The 15,703-nt window shown below is 54.2% G+C and overlaps 1 protein-coding gene and 1 long non-coding RNA gene across 4 annotated transcripts in view; one reads left to right on the top strand and one right to left on the bottom strand.

The window, feature by feature from the left end:
• Window positions 1-10,548, top strand: part of KREMEN1 (kringle containing transmembrane protein 1) — a 54,334-nt gene extending 43,786 nt beyond the window's left edge. The window contains exons 5-9 of the mRNA XM_027566417.1: window positions 488-641; window positions 2,183-2,515; window positions 3,561-3,719; window positions 4,843-4,927; window positions 6,716-10,548. Of these exons, the coding sequence (XP_027422218.1) occupies window positions 488-641; window positions 2,183-2,515; window positions 3,561-3,719; window positions 4,843-4,927; window positions 6,716-6,884 (900 nt within the window). The 3' untranslated portion in view covers window positions 6,885-10,548. The remainder of the gene's footprint in view (window positions 1-487; window positions 642-2,182; window positions 2,516-3,560; window positions 3,720-4,842; window positions 4,928-6,715) is intronic.
• Window positions 9,922-14,848, bottom strand: LOC113907350. 3 transcript variants are annotated; one of them, XR_003515171.1, is made up of 4 exons: window positions 12,626-14,848; window positions 12,090-12,514; window positions 11,417-11,537; window positions 9,922-10,826 (listed from the first exon to the last, which is right to left on the bottom strand). It is a non-coding gene; the product is annotated as an uncharacterized LOC113907350 (long non-coding RNA). The 3 variants fall into 3 exon arrangements; XR_003515170.1 differs by having other exon boundaries at window positions 9,922-11,537; XR_003515172.1 differs by having other exon boundaries at window positions 9,922-11,515.
• Between the last annotated feature and the right edge of the window lie 855 nt (window positions 14,849-15,703).

The raw sequence follows: 15,703 nt of genomic DNA, 5'->3' as shown, positions 1-15,703 counted from the left end.
CGTTCCAAAGCCACTGCAATGAGAAGCCTGCTTACTGCAACTAGAGAGACCTGCGCACAGGAGCAAAGATCCGGGGTAGCCATAAATAAATCAATTAATTTAAAAAATGTATTTCATAGGGCCTACAATAAGTTTGCAATAAGCACTAACTTCAAAGCATTTACCACTTGTCACATAGTAAACATTCAATAAAATGTTTAGCTGTTATTAATGTTTAAAGTTAATGGGATCCCTGCCTTTAACTGAGCTAAATACAGTAGAATCGCAAACATAAGTAAGGGATGCTCAGGAGGGGAAGCACTGTGGTGGTACACAGTTACAAGTCAGCATGTAGTGAAGTGCGGTGAGGGTGGGGCGGGACCAAGGTAGAGGATCCAGGGAAGATGGGCTGGGAAGACAAGGTGCTTGCTTGCCGAAGGGCCGACCCGGTCAGGCCACCTGACACCCCGACTGACGCTTACCAAGTGCTGCCTCTCTGTCATGGCAGTTTGCCGGGATAGAGTCGGGCTACGCTTGCTTCTGTGGAAACGACCCTGATTACTGGAAGTACGGGGAGGCAGCCAGTACTGAGTGCAGCAGCGTCTGCTTCGGGGACCACACCCAGCCCTGTGGGGGCGATGGCAGGGTCATCGTCTTCGACAGTGAGTATGCTTCCGGGCCCTGTGCTGTCCAAGGCTTGGGAACCCTGGGCCGGGGAGCCGACCTGCGCATTGTCTGACCCTGCCTCCCTGCTATGCATTCATTCACCTGCAGTACTTACTAAGCACCTACTGCAGGCCAGGGGCAGGTGGCTTTTGCCTCTGCTATTCCTCCAAAGGCAATGAGTCTTCTCCTGGTTACTCTGACAAAAGTAACAGCAGCTCCCAGGGACAGACAGGGGCCTGAGTGCAGAAGGGTGTGTGGCCCCTTCCTCTCAACTTCAGGCTTTTGCTCCAGGAGGGTTCTGGAAGAGAGCAGGGCATCAGGCCTGTCCCCCAGCAGCAGCTCATCACCTCCTGCCCACTGGTCCCACCAATGGGGACCCTTTGGTCTCCTGCCCCACCTGGTCATTCTCATGGGCACTGGCTGGAGGCCTGCACAGAAGTGCGTGCAAGTGAGTGCAGACTGTTGTGTCCGGGGCTTCCGGGCATCCTGGACTGAGAGGCTGGTCCACATTCAGCCTTTAGAAATTTGTTAAAATTTTACTGCTTTCTTCTTCCTTGCTTTCATGGTGGCCCGCTCTCATTCTTGTGCTCTGTCAAGGATGAAGCACTTTGTGTGGCCTGACTCTCCTCAGAGGAGCTTCTTACTTTTTAGAATTAAAATCCCTTGGTTGTCTTGAGACCTCAGCTTTCTGATGGGTTGAAGAAAAAGTTCTGAGCTTCTCAGTGTTAGGATGGAAGCAGCTTTCTACATCCTAAAGGGAAGTGGGTGCCCCACCCCCCGCCCCCCCAACCTGGCCTGCTTTGTAAATCCTGGGCCTGCCCTTCCTCTTGAGGACTTTGATTTCTAGGCTCTTGTCTTCACCTCACTACATAAGACTGTGAAGTGGTGTGTCCCCTTCCCTGAACCTGCCGCTCAGAACCGGGGGTCCAGACATTAGATGTGCTGGTGCAGAGTAATGAGGGAACTTCCTGTCTTCAGATGGTCATTTCTTGTGCCACAGTGTCCCACTTCAAAAACAAGTGTGGCCCCTCCCATGAGCCTTGCACCCCTAAGGTACCCGGGAGGCGCTCACTTCACTGAGAGCCCCTGCAGAGAGGTCTGTGTTTTCATGTGCTTTGTCTCATCTGTCCTCACACATTCATATGATACGGGAGCAGGTGGTGGTCTCTCCACCCTCAAAGCCGAGAGAAGCGAGAGGTCTGGATGTGAAGTGAGCCCCTGGGATCACACGGCCCAGCTGGTCCCGAACCCAGACTCTCTGACTCCAGCCCGGCCCCTGCCTGGGCTGTACTGCCATGCTGTGTGCTCACTCTGAGGTCTCCTGGGAGAAGAAAAAGCTTCCAGTCATTTGTTCAGGGTTTAAGCTACTCATTCTGTGATTCGATCCTGAAACATAAGATGGTCTGGTTTTGCAGACAAAAAAACAACATCCTAGACTGGATCCCATCAGCTCAGAAGTTTTGTTTGTAACAGGTTGGAAAGCAAACCCCATGGCCGAGCCCCCGATTGAGGGCTGGTGTCCTTTTGTCTCCTGCAGCTCTGGTTGGCGCCTGTGGTGGGAATTACTCGGCCATGACCTCTGTGGTGTATTCCCCTGACTTTCCCGATGCCTATGCCGCGGGGAGGGTCTGTTACTGGACCATCCGGGTCCCAGGAGCTGCTCACATCCAGTTCAACTTCACCTTGTTTGATATCCGGGATTCTGCAGACATGGTGGAGCTGCTGGATGGCTATACCCACCGCGTCCTGGTCCGTTTCAACGGGAGAAACCGCCCACCTTCATCCTTTAACATCTCTCTGGATTTCATCATTTTGTATTTCTTCTCTGATCGCATCAATCAGGCCCAGGGATTTGCCGTCTTATACCAAGGTAAGGCCCCGGCCTCCTCGGGCCCCCCTTGCACCTTGTTATGATGTGCGGACCTCAGGTGGTTCTTGCGTGTCAGGAGCTGCCCAATCAACTTGCAGGTTTTCCCACTTCCTGTTTTATAACTTGTACATGCTGCATGATACAGAAAAGAGATGCCACCTGTGAGTTTGCTGTTTTAGTCATTCTCATGGAGAAGGCAATGGCACCCCACTCCAGTACTCTTGCTTGGAAAATCCCATGGACGGAGGAGCCTGTTAGGTTGCAATCCATGGGGTCGCTAAGAGTCAGACACGACTGAGCAACTTCACTTTCACTTTTCACTTTCATGCATTGGAGAAGATGGCAACCCACTCCAGTGTTCTTGCCTGGAGAATCCCAGGGACGGGGGAGCCTGGTGGGCTGCCGTCTGTGGGGTCGCACAGAGTCGGAAACGACTGAAGTGACTTAGCATAGCATGACAGTTTTCACGGAAAGGCTAAAATAATAACTAAAAGAGCTGAGATTGGTAGAATTAGAAGGTTCCAAAGAGGTCATTTGGTTCATCCTCCTGTCTCTGAACACCGTTGCCAATCACCAAATCCTGGTTCACTGTCCTCAGAGCATCCTAACATGGAGCTATGCCCCTGTACCGTGGATATGTGTGCTGGGTACACAGAGGGCATCCGTGACCTAGTCTCTGCCCTGGACGTCAGGAGCCTAGAGAAGAGTTCAGTCAGTATGTGGCTCCAGTGTACAGGTGGGACAGGCTGGAAGGACATGTAGGATTGGGGCAGACAGATAGGAAACAAGAGGGCCTTCCAGGCTGAGGGACCATAGCTGCAGAGGCACAAGGGAAGGACCACCCTAAAGCATGTCCAGGAGTCCACACAGAGACATCAGATGGCTCCTTCAGAGCCAGAGCCTGGCAGGTTCTGCTCTGGGGCCAGGGCAGAGAATTGCCCCCAGGACTGAACCAGAGAAAACGGCCCCCTCTTTGTAACCAGTGCCACCTCCTCTTTGGCGTCTCCACCTGCTTTCCCCCAGCTAATTCCTTTTGATCTTCCAGCCATCAAGGAAGACCCACCACAGGAGAAGCCCACTGACAACCAGATGCTGGCCGAGGTGATCACAGAGCAGGCCAACTTTAGTGTGAGCGCTGCCCGGTCCTCCAAAGTCCTCTATGTCATCACCACCAGCCCCAGCCACCCACGCCAGACTGTGCCAGGTAGCTGTTCCAAGACACCATCAAAGGGGTAGGAGCCACAGAACTTGGCAGCAGCACCCTAGGCAATTACAGAAACAGGGTGCTCTTGGGTGTTTCCCTTTCCGAGGTGGCTTGGGGGTCCTGGCTCCATGACTGTCTTTGTCCTGGCCTTGGAGGGACATCTTCTCTCTGGCTTGATTCCTTAGTCCTTAGGCAAAGTGCTCACCTCCTTTAGGACACGGTATGTAATAAGCTTATCCAGTGTTTTCCACAGCCCCAGCTTGTAGCTTGCTAAATGCGTAGGCAGTTGCCAGAGCTCTTTCCTCAGTCATTGGGCAGATCTGTAAGTGCTTTAATGATGCTAGGCTGTGTTGTAGGTGCTGGACTGTACAGAGAACCACACAAAATCCCTGCCGTCCTGCCACTTGTAAGTGGGAGGAGAAAGACAAGAAGCAAAATGAGAAGTCAAATAGTGACCTGAGCTGTGAAGGCAGGCCCCACAGGAGTAGGGTAGAGAGGGAGCAGTAGTCCTGTGGTCTAAGCTGGGTGACTTGATTGGACACAGACTGTCGCTCCCTCTTTTCTGCGGAGGAAATTGCAGTCTTTAGGAGCTGGTAGAGCTGCAGATACCATTAGTGATTCCCCGCTCTAAAGGTTTTCCCCTGCAGGACTCAAAGCAGGGAGTCAGGCAGGAGAGCCCCTCCCTGTGTGTCCTGTCCTTTGCGTATCTGTAGCATTCCACAGTTGACACATCCCATTCCTCAGATGAGGAAACCAAGGCCTAGAGAGGTTATGTAACTCGTCTGCAATCACACAGTGGTCCCAGCGGTGGAGATGGAATGTGTACCACCCCTTTTGACTCTGAGTTGAGTGTGCTTTGGACCACACTGCCTGCCTCTCTCCACAGGGGAGTCAGGAACTAGGCGAGGTGCTCAGAAGGACTGGATCTCCATGCCAGCCCTGCTCCAGCTGCATCCTGTGGCCGCGCCCACCTGCCGGGAACCCCTCAGCCAGCCTGCCCCCCAACCCCAAGCTGCCAGGGCTCCCTCAGGGCTCCACACAGACCTCCTCCTGAAAACTGAACTCACACCCAGTCCGAAACTCACCCCTTGTGCAAACTCACCCCTGTGTTTTACACTTGCAGGATGGACAGTGTATGGCCTGGCAACACTCCTCATCCTCACAGTCACAGCCATTGTAGCAAAGATACTTCTGCACATCACATTCAGGTGAGTACAGGAGCTGCCCGGCCCCAGGAAGGGAAGGGAATTTTCTACTTCGTTTCAGTTGTCTGAAAACACTTATAACATCAGAACACAATTCCAAAGTGCTCAACACGGGGCAGTGTACAGCCGTAGACATTTCTCATTCTCTGTAGAGTGAATTGTCCAGCTGGACAAATCTCACTAAGGTTTGAGGGATTGTGTTTGCTCCCCTGTCTAGAGGATATCATTTCAAGGAGGACTGAAATAGTCTGGGCATAAAACGGGACAATTTCCATTGTTCTGATTTGTGCTGTTTTGTGATTTACGTAAGAGCAAAGATTCCTAGGGTAATACCAGGTATGTTTCCTGATGCCGTCTAGAATCTGTGAGACAGTCTTAGGCAGAGAAGTTTTATTAACTACTGTTTAATAATTATTTTAAAGCAGTTATTTAGGAAGCTTATAATAGCTTCACCCTTCAATTCTGACCAATTTGGGGGAAAAATTTTTTTTCTTCTCTTATTTCCACTATTCAGGTTTAACTGTTCTGCCTCTCAGGAAAGGGGCGGTTGTTCATGCACAGGAGGCTGTGCACCTACAGAAGGGCTTGCTCATCTTCCTAGACCTCTGCTCTGCCTTTCCTGTGGTTCCCAGTCCAGGCTCGCTCCATTTCTCTTTTCCCCCTACTTTTATTGAGATAATTGACATAAAGTCTCCTCCATTTCAAGGCCTTCCTGAGCGTTGGTGTAAAAGCTACCTTTTCCCCAACTTTCTGGCTTGTGCTCTGACTCAGAGTTTTTTGTTTTTTGTTTTCGGTTGTCCTGGATCTTTGAGTGGGGGCTACTCTCTGCTGCAGTGCGCAGGCTTCTCACTGCGGTGGTTTCTCTCGTTGTGGAGCACAGGGACTAGGTGTGCGGGCTTCAGTACCTGCGGCACGTGGGCTCAGCTGTGCAGCTCAAGGGCTCCAGCCCACAGGCTCGGTGGTTGCGATGCATGGGCTTAGTTGCCCTGAGGCTACCACAGACTTTCATACATTAAATACTGGCTCCTCTAGTGCCCTGTAAAGGCTGCCCTTGGCCACTTTGGCACTACTCATAGGCCTTGCCACCCTGCACTGTACATTTTTCAGGGAAAACAATGTCCTTATTATTGTTTAGTGAGCTTCTAATATATATATTTTTTTCCTTTTTTTGAATCACTGTTCACACACTCCAGGGAAGCCTCTTAGGCGTAGTCCCGTCTGTGTGTCCCCGATGGCAGGGAGGGGGCGGGGTAATCTCTGGGGCCCAGCACCTCACCATGTACCGAGACCCCAAAGCTCGTGTGTGTCTCCCACCTGACACCCAGTCCCTCTGCACTTTCCCCACCCAGCAGCCCGAGGGGCTGACACAGGGAGTGGGGCAGGCAGGGAGAAAGGCAGGGCCCACTCCCAGCAGAGCAGGTTTGCCTTCATCCTGTTTAGGTAGGTGAGCTTCTGAAAAGGTCATTCGAAAAGAGTTTGTCTGCTTAAAAAGAGAAGATTTTTGAAAACTCATAATCTCTCAGGCCAGCCCTTTCCAGATTAGAATAATCCTACCAGCTAGAAGGTTCTTCGTTACTCTGAGCTGGGGCCTGCCCCACTGCACTGCCATGCCATGGGATTTGGGTCACGTGCCTGGCGATCCCTGCAGTCTCTAAAGGCAGCTGTTAAGTTTCCCCAGGCCTCCTCACCGAGGGTCCCATTTTATAGGTGCAGGTATCTCATGAAATGGTAGGTTGCTTTGGATGCTTAGTTCTGTTCTACTTGAAAAATTAAGATATTTTTGTTTGACAGATCCCATCGCGTTCCTGCCTCAGGGGACCTTAGGGATTGTCATCAACCAGGGACGTCAGGGGAGATTTGGAGCATTTTTTACGAGCCTTCTACTTCGATTTCCATCTTTAAGAAGAAGCTCAAGTGTCAGAGTCAACCAGATGACCGTAATCCTCTTGTGAGTGACTAAAAGCTCTCCCTCCGTGCCCAGGACACAACATCCCTCTGCACTCAATGCCCCTGGGGACTGCCTCTCCCATGGTTTCCTTCCACCGACTCTTCCCTGCCTCACCTTTGGCCTCCTCTGGGGCAGCAGTCTTCTGACTGGGCGGGCACCTGACACAGGGGCCGCTTGGCCTGGATTCAACCTGCTTCATCACCACACTCAGGAGAGAGACTCAAGGTCCCCGGTCTGTGCCCCCTGCATCTCACTCTGATCTAGGAACAGGGGTTGGGACAACGGGGCCTGAGGTGACGGGGTGATTGTGTCAGGCATGGGGCTCAGGTACATTCTAGACAACTGTCAGGTAGTGGGTAAGTAGCACTTCTCAGTTTTGTCCATGCACAGATGGCTTTCTCCTGGTCTTTCTGCTTTGGAACAGGCCAGGCAGAGAGAGTTCTGAGGCTTTCCCAAGGGGTGGCCTGGTCCAGTACTCCTGGGCGTTAGCCATCCCACCCATGATGTAGGCCCATGCTCTGCGCTGGCTCTGGGCTCTGGGCAAGGATGGGTCTCCTCCAACTTGGAAGGCCGTCAGGTCAAACCTGACACCTTCACCCGCGGCTACTTTCTATGGCTTCTTTGTGCAGCTTGGTGACCAGCAGATAGGTTTGAGGGATGATAGGTTTGAGGGATGGTCATAAGAAATGTCCAGCCATTCACGCAGCAGACTTCACCAAAAGCTTTTCTAGGTGCTCAGTAACTCCTCACTGGGTTTGCTGGCCTCGTCCCTGAGCAGCTTGAGGTCCCATGGAGCCCAAGCCAAGCCCCGTCTGGTGACTCCTAAGCTGCCTGTCTGTTCAGAACAGTGTATATGGCGGAGCATCCAGGCAGCATCTTATGACCCCAGGCACCAGCAGTCCCTCCTTTAATTTTCCCTCCTTTTAAAAGAGGATGAGAAATTCCCCGTGGCCTGGGCGTTCGGTGGTCTCCATGCCCCTTCTTATGGGGATAGGGTGGGCTTTGGAATGGCTTGGTGGGAAGGAGAGGGCTCTTGTCCCTGGTCCCACATCCCCTGCACCACCACCCCCCTGCCCTGACCCAGAGGGGAGCCACAGAGAGTGGTGTGCAGAGTGCGGAGGGAGGGCGTGGGAACTGGAGCCCCTCCGGGAGAGGCCTCCGGAGATGGAGAGCTGCAGCTGCAGTGGCCGTGGGTGGTAGAGTTAGTGCCATCCCTCACAGCAGCTGGGAGGCGGGCCCGGCCCCCGCGGGCGGGCCTGGCCTTTCTAAGAGAGAGGCTCTCCTGTGGCCACGTAGGCCTCGGGCCTCACCGCTCCCTGTTTGGGCACTTTGCCCCCCTCCCCCAGCCCCTGGGCTACTCCTTGTTTGGCCTTCCCAGGGAGTCTGCCACACTGGCAGCTGTGTGCACCCGGCTCCCAGAAAGACACAGGGCCACGTGGGGCCACAGGGAGGTGACCCCAGCAGCCAGAGACACTGGGAACTGGCAGGAGGGGAGAGTCAGACTGGGAGACGGAGCAAGCCCGCAGGAGGGCGGGGGCACTGCCCCAGGCCCTGGGGGAGGCTTTGATCTGGAAAGGCAGTTCCCCCGGAGCAGCTGTCTGCCGGCCCCCGGGATCTGGAGACAGGCCTGCCACGTGCAAGGACCACTGGGATGTATGGCATGTGCAGTCTCCCCTCCAAGCTATTCCCGGCCTTTGTGGAATCTCCTCTCAAACACAAGTGTCAGGTGTGTGCGGTCACTAGGTCCCTGAGTAACACAGAGGGAATGTGGGATCGCGGCCGGGAGGGCTCTGCCTGACCAGGAGCAGTTGCTCGAAGCTGCGGGCTCCCTCTGATCACTGGCCCTGGTGCGTCCTGTGGGCCCACCTGCTGTCGTCACACTTGGTGACTTCAGGTCACCGTGTGTCTGAGCAGCCGGAGGAGCCCTTTCTCAGAGATCCCCAAGGTGCTGGAAGCCCAGTGCTATCCTTCCTGCCACCCCAGGTGCAGCCCAGTGACCCAGGATCCACTTACCATCCCAGGAGCAGCCCTGGAAACCCACACCGGCCTCAGAATGGCACAGGGGGAGAGGGCCATAAATTGTCCCAGGCCGAAGTCTGTAAGCCTGACCTGGCCATGGCCTTGGCTGGAACCTGTCAGTCACCTGCCCAGAGGGGCCCCCTGCACCTAAGTAAACACTTGAGACACAAATTGCCCCAGAAGAGGGGAGGTGTTTACACCTAGGAACACCCAAGGGGGCAGCACTTGATCTGCTAAGAAACCACTTCAGAGGCGAGAAAGTAGGGGTTGGAGGGGACTGGAAAGGGTGACCCTGAGAAAAGCACACAACACGGGCTTAGGTAAGAGGAAGTGTAGAGGCTCCGGGGACTGTGGTGGATCAAAGCATCCCTGCTCTGGGGTGATGGGGTGCTGCTGGGACCCAGGCCCCTCCTCAGCCCACACCCCACTCTGGCCAGCTGGGGAGCCTGGCCTCTTGGCCCGTGGAGAAGGCGAACAGGGCTTGTGTTCTTCCCCAAGTGGCCAATGGCACACAGAACAGAGAAGGAAGAGGAATGAACCCAGGTGCCCGCACATCAGAACAGGGTTGAGGCCCCCCCACTTTCTGGGCGTGAGCGAGGTAACCAGGTTGCTGTAACTTCTGAAATGTGGGCTCTGGCTCAAGACTCCAGTCGGCCAGAAACCCACAGAGATCAGAGCACTTGCAGGCGCAGCTGTCCTGGCCCTTCTGCCAAACCCAGGGGGGAGGGGGCGGGCCCCCCCTCCCCAACTGCCTCCCTGCCCATTGTCAGCCCCTGGCAGGAGTGGTCGGACCTGCCTGCTCCGTATCCAGCCAGGTCGTCCTGACCCCAGTGTCACCACGCCTCTGTGAGTCCTGGCACTTCATCTTCCCGAGCACTTGCAGGTGGACGGCCTCTGAGGTCGGCCCCTGGTCTGACCACACCCCGGCCTCCCGTGGAGCCGGGCCGGCCCACAGCCCGCAGCCCTCTTGGTTCCCAGTCTCTCTTGCTGTTTGATGTCTGCTTTTGCTGCCACCTTGGGAATGTTTAACCTTCTGATTGTTTCCTCTGGTGTCTCGTTTACCTTCCTCACTGTTCTACCTCCTGGCTGGGGCTCTCAGCTTAGCCGCCCTGGTGTGGGGTGTTTCTCTTCCAGCCGCAGCTGCCTCCGCTCAGGCTGGCCAGCTCAGGGGGATGGGGCCTCACCCTCGGCCTGCAGACCCCGGGGGGCCCATCTCCTAGGTTCCCGTCTTGCCGAGTTGAACACACTCAATGAGGCAGCAGTGGGGTGTGGGGGAAAGTCCAGGTTAGTCTGCTGCTTCAGAAAGGACGTGTCGCCAGGAGCACCTGGTGGGGGTGGGGGCTGCTGCCGCGGGGTCCTCACGGCGTCAGGACCGCCCACACCCAGACTCACCTTCCCAAGGGGCTCCTGACTCTGGATGACAAGGCTTTACCTGTAAATACGCTCTTAATATGCAACTTTGAGAATAAAATAGAAACATCATGTATTTTAAAATATAAGATGAAGTGTGACGCACTGTATACAATTTAATATATATTTTTAGGATTTTGTTATTTAAGAAAATGGAATGTAATGGTACTTAACTTTTACAAAAGAAAGAAAAATGTTATTTTTACCGTCTGGAGAAAATAAATATTCTCATTGTTGTAGAAACTGCGATGGGCCCAGGGTTGTTGTGTTTATAGGAGGCTCCCAAGACCGTGGGCCAGGACGTTGCTGTGCTAGGGGACCGCAGGCTTACCCCAGGTCACTGCCTCCCAGTCGCTCAGCTCTCGTCTGTGCCTCTGACCCCCAGCCGATCTCCGAGTGGTGAGGTCTGAAGAGTTGGGATCCCACACCCACAGGGCGGCCACAGGCGAGGGCACAGGACCCCGGGTCTGAGGTGGCCTCAGGCCGGTCAGTCCAGTGTCTGCTCCCGTAAGATGCACAGCACACCTGGCTCAGGAGGTCGAGGAGGTTGGCGAGCTGCATGGCTCTCATCCACATGGTTCCCTCTGCCTTTCTGAGCAGCCGGCACTTCCTCTACCCTTCCCCCCACCCACCCCTTCCTTTTTAACAACAGGGAAGAAGCGTGGGTGTGAGTTGCCCTCTCCTGTGAGGGCTGTGCCCCCAGAGCCCCTTTCAGTGGGTCCTGAGGAAGCCGAGCATCAGCCTGTGGGACCCAGCTGCAAGGCTGGGGGTGTAGAACGGGGAGCCTGTAAAGGATTTCCGTGGAGGAGCAGCGTCAGGTTCCCAGTTGAGAAGCATTTCCCACTTGCACTCGGGAAATAGGTCAGAGTGAGGTTAAACCAAGGGTGAGGAGGCCAGTCAGAGATGCTGAGGGCCTACCCGGGCCCCCAGAGCGGCGCTGTGGTGGGAGGGGAGGGCCTGAGAGAGAGCTGGCTGTCTCCACAGGGCCCGGCTCACCCCTGTCGCCGCACCTGCCACGTGACCTTGGGTGAGCAGCCCCTCAGGTACCTGTTTTCTCACCTGTTAGGTGAGGGCAGTTACAGGGCTCAGGTCACCTGGCTGTGATGAGTTGTTACCTGTGGTATGTTTTCAATAAGCGGTAGCTGTTCCTTGTTTTCTGGAATGCAGCTGGTAGGTGAAGAACAAGGTGCTGCCCAAGTGTCCTGACTTGGCTGCTGAGGAAAGAAAGGCCAGTCTCTGCGGTAAAGGACACGAAAAGAGAGGAAACGTGCTGAGCTCTGTCGGGCTGAGTCGAGGGAGGTCCCCATGGGATGTGGAGACCGCACTGTCAGACCCTGGACAGGCGGCCTGAGGCCCAGGGAGGGTCAGGCCTGGGGGCTGCGGCCTGTGGAAGCGGAGGCACAGCTGACATCCCTGGGGTGTGTCTGGGCAGGAGCAGCTGAGGATAGTGTCACGGACACACTCAGGCAGGTGGAGGGGAGCCAGGGCAGGGCTGGGAGAGGGGGCAGCCCCAGGAGCCAGGCTTCCGCCCCGCCTGGATCAGGCTGCTGCTGGCTCTGTAAGCCCCCAGGTCCAAATTCTCAGGAAGCGATTGGCCGGGCAAGGCCTCCAGCACTGCCACCTTAGACACAGACGTGCTTCTCGGACTGCCGCCTGGACCACTGGCCTGAGAACCCCTCGTGTGCTTGTTCGAAATGTAGGTTCCTGGGCCCCACCCCAGACCCACCAGAATCCCCGGGAAGACCCTGACTGATGCCGGCGCTCACTGAAATCTGAACACCCTTTTACCTCCTTTGAGAAGTTTGGTCAGTAGTCACCTTCTCCTCTGAAATGAATTGTCCACTCATGGACAGCGGCCTTAAGTTCCACTGGCTGCTTCCTCCGCTGTCCACAGAGTACTGGTTCCTCAACTTAGAAGGCCATATCGCTCCAGAGATTCATCGAGGGACAGAGAGGGCAGGGCACAGCAGTCATTCCAGACGCTTCTCGGGAAGGTGGTGCCTTGACGTGGCGGTTTCACCACCGCCCCTCCCCCGCCCCACCCTCAGCTGGCGCCTCAGAGGCCGGTGTCAACTTGAGCGTTCGTTTTCTCTGAGTTCTCCTCTTTCCCAGAAGCTCTTGCCTGCCCCTGAAGGAAAATACTAATATTTTTAATGGCTATTGGAGAACAAATGGGGCAGCCTTACTGGTGAACTTCTTAGAGACGGATCCGCCTGCAACAGAAAAATACATGCAGTCAGAACGCAGGCACCTGTCCTGCCTGAAGCAGGGCCAGGACGAGCCCTCCTCCCGGCCCATCTGAGCGGACTCAGGGGACCACTGACCTTGACCTCGTCTCCTTGTTCTGAACCTGCAAAATGAGACACTAAAACCCGCCCGCCCGGGAGCTGGCACCAGGGCAGCGTCAGCCTCATCCTCTGTCAGGCAACCAAGGGCCTCCCTCCAGAGACGAAAGGCCTGGACAAGGACGACCTTGTCTTCAAGCTTGAAGATCACATGACCATCCCCTCTCCCCACTGGGCTGTGTGTGCCTGAAACTGCAGACGGTCTCTGGAACACAGAGAACTGGGGCGCCTTTGTTCCTCTGTGGCAGGGTCGGGTCCCCGTGGGGGATTGTTTTTGCTTGGCTGAAAGGGGCACTTTGGGGATAGAACATTTCAACCTCAAGAAGCAGCAACATTTGCTTGTAGCTGGAAGTCTCCCTTCCTGGTCTCCAGCTGTTGTCTGGAGCCACTGGGCCCCTGCTGAATGGGACCACGCCCGGCAACTGGGCACAGACAGCACCGGGCTGGCCTGGCTGTGGACCAGGACAGGCCTGTCACCGAAGATTCCCTCAGCCCTCTCAGAGGTGGTCACTGGGCCCTGGAATGAACTTGCCTGCTGTGGATGACTGGGCCAGGGAACCGGGCTGCAGAGAGAAGCATTTTAGAGGGAAAACAGATCCAAGCTCAAGGTCCAGAGTAACTCCTCAGGTGGGAAATAAAACAAAAACAGGAGAATCTGAAACAGCCAAGCTTCTTGCAACAGAGAACCTTCCAATCTCTTATTTCACTCTCAGGAAATGTCTATTATTGTCCCTGTTCAAATGAAGCCACTGAACTTCTAAAAAAGCAGAATTGGGGGCCTGCTGTTTGGCAGACTGACTGTATGAATACGTCTCATGAACTCACTTTAGTTGCTGGTACCAAAGATAAAGTCAAATCAAGAGCAGTGGAAATTCAAACCTCCTGTTAGCCAGACATGGGGCAGCTTTGCATGGGCTCCAGGGGAGCTGAGGGAAGCTTCTAAATGTCCAGGGATGCTGATGGTGATAATAATAAGAGCAGGTACCCTTTTTGTGGTACCTTGTGTGCCAGACACTGTGGTCAGCCCTCCAAGTCCTCCCAGGGCCAACCCAGCCTGGGAGTTGGGTTTTCTCCGAGGCTCGGAGAAACGGACTGGCCAGTGGAGGGCAAGGCCAGGATTGAACCCCTGTCTGCTGGCTGCAAAGCCAAGGCTCTCGGTTCCTGGTGCTCTGCAAGCCCCTCCCACCTGGGCAGGGGCGTGGGTATCTGAGGGAGGCCCCACGGCCTTCCAAAATCTCCCCCAAATATCAGACATGTTGCCTCCAAACAGCCCAGAGAAAAAGTACAGATCAATGCCTGCAATAAGGAAGGCATCAAACCTATGCTTCTTTACCTGTTTGAGAACACAGACTCTTTCAGGAATCAGATGAATGTCATGAAGCCCCTCCCCAAAAGACCTCACCTACAAAAAAACAGAAATTCTCTGGAGATTCAGAGACACCCCCAAAACCCTTCCAAGGACTTCAGGTTCATAGTCTCTCAGTGAAGCCAAAAGCAAGGGGTACCTGAAAGTTAAAACTAGACCAAGAGAATAATAATAATGGTAACCATGGACACATTTTACTGATCACTCATCCAGTGTCGGGTGCTCATGCCAGGAGTTGACCAAGTTTTTCTGCAAAGGGCTAAATCAAAGTCGCTCAGTCATGTCTGACTCTTTGCAACCCCATGACTGGGGCCGGCCAGGCTCCTCTGTCTGTGGAGTTCTCCAGGCAAGAATACTGGAGTGGGTAGGCATTCCCTTCTCCAGGGGATCGTCTCAACCCATAGATCAAACCAGGTCTCCCGCATTGCTAAATAGTAACCATTTTACCTTTCCTGGCTCCTACAGTCTCTGATCTCTGTCACATCTCACCTCTGCCTGCAGTGGTTGGGGGCAGCATCCCCCACGGGCTGGGACCATGGCCCATCCCCAGGGAACCCCAAGGACCCCAACACTGCAAGTCCTCAAGCCTTGGGTGACTCCGTGAGGGGGTGGGGAATTGGCAGTGGGAGGCGGGCACCAAGGCCCACCCCTCACAGCCACAGACAATAAACAGAAAGTCCCCTACACATGAACCTTCAAGTTGCAAGCTTTCAAAGATGCAAACGTACATGCCAGCCCCTGTATGCCAACTGTGGTATTTATACTACTACACTTTTCAAGGTACTGTCCTGTAAGATAAAAAAATGTTTTTTGGGCTTCCCTGGTGGCTCAGTGGTAAAGAATTCACCTGCCAATGCAGGAGACACGGGTTCCATCCCTGGGTCATGAAGATCCCACATGCCGCAGGGCAGCTAAGGCCATGAGCCGCAACTGCTGAGCCTGTGCTCTAGAACTGGGCAGCCACAGCTACTGAAGCCCTCACTCCAGGCCCCATGCACTGCAACAAGAGAAGCCACCGCAATGAGAAGCCCCCACTCTGCAACTAGACGAAAGCCTGCACAGCAGTGAAGACCCAGCCAAACACAAATAAGCAAATAAAATTATTTTTTAATGTTTTATTTTGTGAGTCTGTTTTTTATGTATGTATTATTTATGCGGGAAGTATTATAAACTTATTACCATACAGTACTTTATAACCAGTTGTCTTAGCCGGGTACCTAGGCTAACTTTGTTGGACTTAACGAACGCAGTCTCAGAACGAAACTCATTCGTATAAGTAGGGGACTCACTGTATAAACAAATGGCAGGTTATGTGCCAATAAAACTTCATTTATGGACTCTGAAACCTGGATTTTATATAACTGTCACACGTCTTTTGATTCTCCCCCGACACTTAACACGTGCTCTTAGCTTATGGGCCGTAGGAGAGCAGGCAGCAACCCCGCAGGCCAGCCCTGGGTGCCAGGCCAGCCACTTCTCATCCATCCTGTTGAACGCGTCAAATGGCTGGATGGGTTAGGGCTTCTTATCATCCCCATCTGTTAGATGAGGACACTGAGGCTCAGAGAGTTTACGTAACTCACTCAGGAAGCACAGGCTTCGGGACTTGAACCCATCCCCAAGCCTGTTTGCTTTCCTGAAAGACAAGCCAGCTGGGTGAGTTTAAATTGTCCAGGAAGGAAAAGGTGCTG

Source organism: Bos indicus x Bos taurus, chromosome 17 (genome assembly GCF_003369695.1).
Source record: "Bos indicus x Bos taurus breed Angus x Brahman F1 hybrid chromosome 17, Bos_hybrid_MaternalHap_v2.0, whole genome shotgun sequence".
In the NCBI taxonomy this organism is placed as follows: domain Eukaryota; kingdom Metazoa; phylum Chordata; class Mammalia; order Artiodactyla; family Bovidae; genus Bos; species Bos indicus x Bos taurus.
Note: the sequence above shows the minus strand (reverse complement) of the source record. Positions and strands in the feature narration are given on the sequence as shown.